This window comes from Nymphaea colorata, chromosome 3 (genome assembly GCF_008831285.2).
Source record: "Nymphaea colorata isolate Beijing-Zhang1983 chromosome 3, ASM883128v2, whole genome shotgun sequence".
Lineage (NCBI taxonomy): Eukaryota > Viridiplantae > Streptophyta > Magnoliopsida > Nymphaeales > Nymphaeaceae > Nymphaea > Nymphaea colorata.
In genome coordinates, this window is record NC_045140.1 from 21,509,675 (window position 1) to 21,515,811 (window position 6,137).

The following is a 6,137-nucleotide window of genomic DNA, read 5'->3' on the forward strand; positions in this document are numbered from 1 at the left end:
CTGTTCAGTCACTCCTCTATTGTTTTGTATAGACGGCTTATGTTCCCACTTTTGCTTCTATGATCTACTCTCTACATTTTTTTTGAATCATACTATCTTCACAATTTCTTTCTTAATCAAAACTGTGCTCTTTTAATCGTTGAAGATCCCTAATCAATGTACGTGAAGGTCTGCAAAAGACTGTCGTTTTTGGGTTTTCTAAGAACTTTAACTATACAAGATGATCGGCCTATTCTGTCCAAAAATCCAAATGGGTTTTGAGAGGATAAGAAAAGACACATGCTTTTAACTATAAAAGTACAAACACATTATTATTGAGAAGAGAGATTTGGCATGGATTTTCCTTTTCTTCTCTAGTGGCATCGATCTGTGACTTGATTGGTCGATTTTGCCTTCTCAAAAGCAACGTAATGCTCCATGAGTATATATAGTCATTCTTTCCTAGTGAACTTTATGTACTAAAAAATTGAATCATAAAAAGTATAAAACATTTTCAAACTTGACTATATTAATTCTTCATGTTTGGGTGACACAACATTTTATGTGAAAAAAAAAAAGTTATTCACAACCTTTTGAAAATGTCGTTTAATCGAGTTTATGTTGCCACCTGAACACACCTTTAAGTTGTGTTTGATTGCCTCACGTCTTAGACCAAGGGCAGATTTTAAAACCTCCCTCAGATTTACGTAGCAAATTCAACCTCATATATGAAATGCGTGGTTATTTTTAAACACGTCTTTGGATACAATCTTGCTTACTTTTAGTGACAAACGATTAAAATATAAAAATTCTAAGTTTCAACTCCATCAATCCGCAAACACGTCAATTAGAACTCCCCATCAATAAGGAAATAGTTGAACACTGTAACTGTTTGAAGAAGGTAAGCAATCCATAACCAATAAATGAACCTAAAAGTGCAACCCTTTTCCCCTCCGGAGCGAGCGATGGTAACCACAAGTTGGGGAGAAGGCCTCGACTCAACTAATTACGTGTCAACCTAACTAACGCAACCGTTTTTCGTAGAAAATAAATAAAGATGACGAAATTCCATCGCAAGTCCCCGAGGGCAGAAACGCGAGGCGGGCGGTTCGTCAACCGGCTACAGCCAGTAAAGCCACGTCACACGATGACGCGGCAGCAGGAGTCGCGTGGTCAACCGGCAGTAAACAGCTGCAAAGAACACAAGAATGATCCCATTTCTAGAGAGTGTGTGTGTGTGTGTTTGTGCAGAGAGAACGGATCCGAATCTGTCCCTGGGGGTGGAAAAGCAAGCAGGTCACGAGAGGGATCTCACTTCCTTTCTTTCTTCTCGCTCTCGCTCGGACTCGTTTCGTTTGCCCTGGAGCAGAGGGAGAGATCGTTTTCAGTTTTCACAGGTGAACGCTTCACGGGGTTTCGGATCCGTATCGCTCCTTTTACTTATTCTAGTTTCTCGGTCGCTACTTTAGCTGCCAGCTTGATTTCCACGCTGTGTGCTTGATTTGCCGAAATCGGAATTTCCGGCTGGTTTCTCGGCGGAATGTGGTGGAGCGGGTAGGAGCAGGTGTTCGCGGCTCTGTTCATCCACCTTGCCTCCGGCGACATGGCTCGGCCTCCGGCTTCCCTCGCACTTGGAATGGATATGCCTATCATGCACGACAGCGATAGGTACGAGCTCGTCCGGGACATCGGCTCCGGGAATTTCGGCATCGCGAGGCTGATGAGGGACAAGCAGACGCAGGAGCTCGTGGCGGTCAAGTACATCGAGCGCGGCGAGAAGGTAATTTGGTTAGGTTTTTACCTTTTTCTTCTTAGCCTCCAAGATTTTTCTTTCATTGTGTATTAGTGTCTGAAGAGTGCCTGGTGAATTTCGTGAACGCCTGGTCAGTTTCCAGATGAAAATTCTCATTCGTCGTTCAACTGTGCTGAGACTGGTCCGTCAGATGAAAATTCTCGTTTTTCTCGTCTCCTATATATGGTCCCAAGTCCTCCGACTTCCGAGTTTCTTGACCTTCACTAAGTGTTTTTTTTTTCTCTTTTGATCTTTACTTAAAATTTATGTTCCTTTTTTCTTTCTAGAATTCTATTTTCCGCTTGAGCAGTTGGTGAATTAGTTGAGAGGTTTCTAGAAAATACGCTTTTAACATCCTTGCAGTATGGTTGAAATTTCAACTTTGTGTCGTGCGAGAAACTGTCGTGCTTTAAGATTTTTTCATAGTAAATTCTGGTTCCCGGCAAAAGGTGTATTTTCTAATCTCACGGTGCCGTTCTTTTAACAGATTGACGAAAACGTGCAGAGAGAAATTATAAATCATAGATCGTTGAGGCATCCAAACATTGTTAGATTCAAACAGGTTGGTTTATTTCTATGCGGGTTTATAATATTCTTTTGGATGGACTTACGCTGATCTCTCTCTCTGTCTTTGTGTAGGTTATATTAACACCGACGCATTTGGCGATCGTTATGGAGTATGCAGCTGGTGGGGAGCTTTTTGAGCGCATCTGTAATGCTGGACGCTTCAGCGAGGATGAGGTTGGTTACCATGTGTTTCGATTCTCTTGTTCTTTTTGGCTGTCGGTTCTTGCATAGTGAAGCCCTGTTTTCTGCAGGCTCGGTTCTTCTTTCAACAACTAATCTCGGGCGTTAGTTATTGCCACTCTATGGTAGGAACATTTTTCTCTAGCGCCGTTCCAGTCAAACGGTATATTTCTTCTAATTGCTGCTCCTCATGAAGTGGTTTCTTTTGTTTGCTTTGTCAAAAAGCAAGTTTGTCATCGTGACCTGAAGCTCGAAAACACCCTCTTAGATGGGAGTGCAACTCCTCGCCTGAAGATCTGTGACTTTGGTTATTCAAAGGTAGAGCTACGTGTCCAATTTAGATGGTAGACATGCATATATAGGAAATTTTGTTTTAACTTGCGTATACACGTGCATATGCATTATTCTCTTGTTTATGCCACCTCAGGCGTGTGCTGTTGTGCATGTGGCTAGCATATGGCATGTCCACTTTCAAAGTTTGAAAACCATCATTTTCAATCTTCACCGTTTTTTATTTTACTGATTATAACAAGATCTTCCATTTAACATCAAAGACCAATTTTTTAGCATGAAGCTATAAAATTCTGTAAAAGTTTGGGAGTGGTGTTCAAGCTTCTACATGATTTTGATTTTGATTCTTATTTCTTAGTCACTTTAAAATCGGTTAGTTTTTGGAATTCTTTTCAGTCATCTGTGCTGCATTCACAGCCAAAGTCTACTGTTGGAACTCCTGCATACATTGCTCCCGAAGTATTGCTCAACAAGGAATATGATGGAAAGGTAAGTTAAACAATTTGTATGCCATTTTCATAAATAGAAGAGTGAGAGCGTAATGCTATTTCTACTAATAGTGCTACTTCTGCCTCTATTGATAGTTTTCGTGTGGCTTTCAGGACAATTTGTTCAGCAAGCTGCTTATCACAGTCACAGGTTGCCTACAATATTTTCAAAACGTTTAATCTTTAAAAGAACTTTAAAGTTGACGGTGTCACTATATCTTCAAAAGATCACAGTGGGATTTACATGATATTATCATGACCATATTGTGTTCAACAGCTATTTTTGTTGACTTCTTCTTGTGAATTTGCCTTGGAGCTAGTTGTTCATAGATATTCCATGTCATTGGTGGCTTATTTGCTATGATTCATACTGTGAATTGGTAGGTCTAGCATCTCTACTCCAATCCAATTGATTGTATTCAGTTACATTTTGAATTTTGAGATTTTTTTGCATTGATTATGAAGCTTCTAATATGACCTGCAATCTTGAATCTCCAAGATACACGTTCGAGTTTCATGTGATAGCGTTTTGTTTTTTACCCCCATTTAGCATATTTTATCTTTCCCAACCTTAAGCTTCATAATTTGTCCTTTTTCTGATGGCTCAACTTCCATTTTATTCTGCGGTTGAATTCTGCTGTTTTCATTTATATTCTGCTAAATTGTGTTATATTATCAAACAACTTTTCTCAACATTTGTCTTCTAAGCATGACACGTTTTCTTCTTGATTTAAAGCTCTCTGCAGTGGATTCTTTATATCTACAATCATATGCCATGCTACATATGCATAGCAGCATAAGCTGAAGCATAAGACATGATTAACCACTGACAATATTCAATTTCATCTCTGAATTCATTCTCACGCTGCAGTCATTACACATACCAAAATAAGTAAAGTAGAACAAATTTAAAGGCACTTCTATCTTTAAAAATCTTGTAGAAGTTGTTTAACTACGTCATTGGTCTGAACAAAGTTCCAAGGATTGTGCTTCATATTGAAGTTGGCAGAAGGTGGCCAAACTATTCCTAGGCATGGCCATAGGCTGCATTGTCTAGCTTTCCATCAAAGAAATATTCTTTAAGATATGGTAAGCTATAATGAATATTTCTCATGTATTTTCTCTATCTTTTTGGGTTTGTGAGTTCCGATTAGGCTGTGCATGTGTACTGCAAGTCTAGCTGCCTTGCTTGTGAACCATGAAGCTGGGTTCAACCCCAGCTTGATTCTGTTACGAATGTCAGTTTCCCTTGATGTATAGAAATAATACTACTGAGGAATGGGAATGTTTGATTTGGTTTTCAGTTAGAGCTGAATTTGGTAGGGAAAAATCAAGCTCATCTCGGCTTGAACTTCTCCCAGTTTGTTACTACCTTTACTTCCATGTTCCAATCAAGTGCTTTAGTGTGTTGCTGTTATCGTCTTTGTTTGGTCCCTATTTTTCCTTGCGGTGGTTCCTTAAGCGGATTATTTCTAATTTCTTCATTCTGACCCTAAGCAGATTGCTGATGTATGGTCGTGTGGGGTAACACTCTATGTCATGCTGGTAGGCGCCTACCCTTTCGAGGATCCTGCAGAGCCCAAAAATTTCAAGAAGACTATACAGGTTATTACTTCAGTGACTACTTTCCACTGAATCATTACTTCAGTGACTACTTTCCACTGAATCATCTAGCCTAGGTTAGCAGGATGACATTAATCGACTCAACTGGTTTAGTTTTCTCTGCCAGAGAATTGTGAATGTTCAATACTCTATTCCTCAATACGTTCACATCTCCCCAGAGTGCCAGCACCTAATCTCGAGGATTTTTGTCCCTGATCCAGCAGCGGTCAGTGTAATATTTCACATGCTTCTGAGGAAACTCATTGTCCTTTTCGTCAACTGGCTTTTGATATTTGTGAAACTGCCGGGACTAAAAGACACTTGTATACTTTCCTTTGCAGAGAATTACGATCCCTGAGATCCAAAAACATGAATGGTTTCTAAAGAATCTTCCAGCAGATCTCATGCAAGAACACAGGATGAACTTTGAGGAGCCAGATCAACCCATGCAGAGCGTGGATGATATCATGCGGATAATATCAGAGGCTACAATCCCTGCGTCTTGCGATCGGGTCGGCCAGTTCCTACCAGGAACTTTCGAGCTAGATGACGACGAGATGGATGATCTAGATTCTGACCCTGACCTTGATGTTGACAGCAGTGGTGAGATTGTCTATGCAATGTGATCGTATCAATGTTACGGATGGCACAGCTTAAGCAGTTATTTTGCTATTCACGTTACGCCTTTGAAAGCAAGGGCCATTAATCACCGTATTATGCAGCTTTCTGGTTCGCTTGGTTGCATGCGTAATGTGTTAGAATTATTTTGTTCTGGAAGTTAGGCTGCATGCAGAATTTGGTTTTATCCTCGGTGCCTTTAATGTGCGGTTGCTTCACGATGATGGTGAGAAGGATCGGTTACTCTAATTTTTCTTCTGTATATCTCCATTGGGTCTTCATGCTCGTCTTCTTATTAACAAGAAGCGTATATTTATGGAGACTATTGATATTAAAGATAATAAAATTAGTGTTAATGGCTTGATCCGATTTTGAAGCCTAAAATAAAGCAACGATTGGGGGATTTGCCCAAAATCAGATGGTCCAACATCTAAGGTTATCATATCATTAAGGTTCCTTGAAATGGAAGTTCATATGCTCCAACTTGGGACATATTCTACTATCTGCATATACTCATCAAAAGTCTATGTTAATAGATTGATTTTTAAATATATTCGGTACGCCATTTGAGCTATTTGTTTCACAAAACTCTTCATACCAAATGAGAGGAAGCCTCGCGC

At 39.9% G+C, this 6,137-nt stretch overlaps 1 protein-coding gene across 2 annotated transcripts; it reads left to right on the forward strand.

The window, feature by feature from the left end:
* Window positions 1-1,201: 1,201 nt before the first annotated feature.
* On the forward strand, window positions 1,202-5,873 carry LOC116250793 (serine/threonine-protein kinase SAPK10-like). Of its 2 annotated transcripts, XM_031624728.2 has the most exons (10): window positions 1,202-1,376; window positions 1,449-1,759; window positions 2,259-2,333; window positions 2,411-2,512; window positions 2,590-2,643; window positions 2,744-2,836; window positions 3,206-3,298; window positions 4,798-4,902; window positions 5,027-5,125; window positions 5,241-5,873. In XM_031624728.2, exons 2-10 carry the CDS (start codon window positions 1,583-1,585, stop codon window positions 5,523-5,525), a joined length of 1,083 nt encoding a protein of 360 aa, XP_031480588.1. In that variant the 5' UTR covers window positions 1,202-1,376; window positions 1,449-1,582; the 3' UTR covers window positions 5,526-5,873. The 2 variants fall into 2 exon arrangements, with proteins under 2 accessions (XP_031480588.1, XP_031480587.1); XM_031624727.2 differs by having other exon boundaries at window positions 1,202-1,759.
* Window positions 5,874-6,137: the final 264 nt, after the last annotated feature.

Excerpts from the sequence above, each read along its gene's own strand:
- LOC116250793 (XM_031624727.2), top strand. The coding sequence starts at position 1,583 with ATGGCTCGGCCTCCGGCTTCCCTCGCACTTGGAATGGATATGCCTATC. Across the intron at positions 1,760-2,258 it reads ACATCGAGCGCGGCGAGAAG|ATTGACGAAAACGTGCAGAG; the intron begins GTAATTTGGTTA and ends TTCTTTTAACAG. Across the intron at positions 2,644-2,743 it reads TTAGTTATTGCCACTCTATG|CAAGTTTGTCATCGTGACCT; the intron begins GTAGGAACATTT and ends TTTGTCAAAAAG.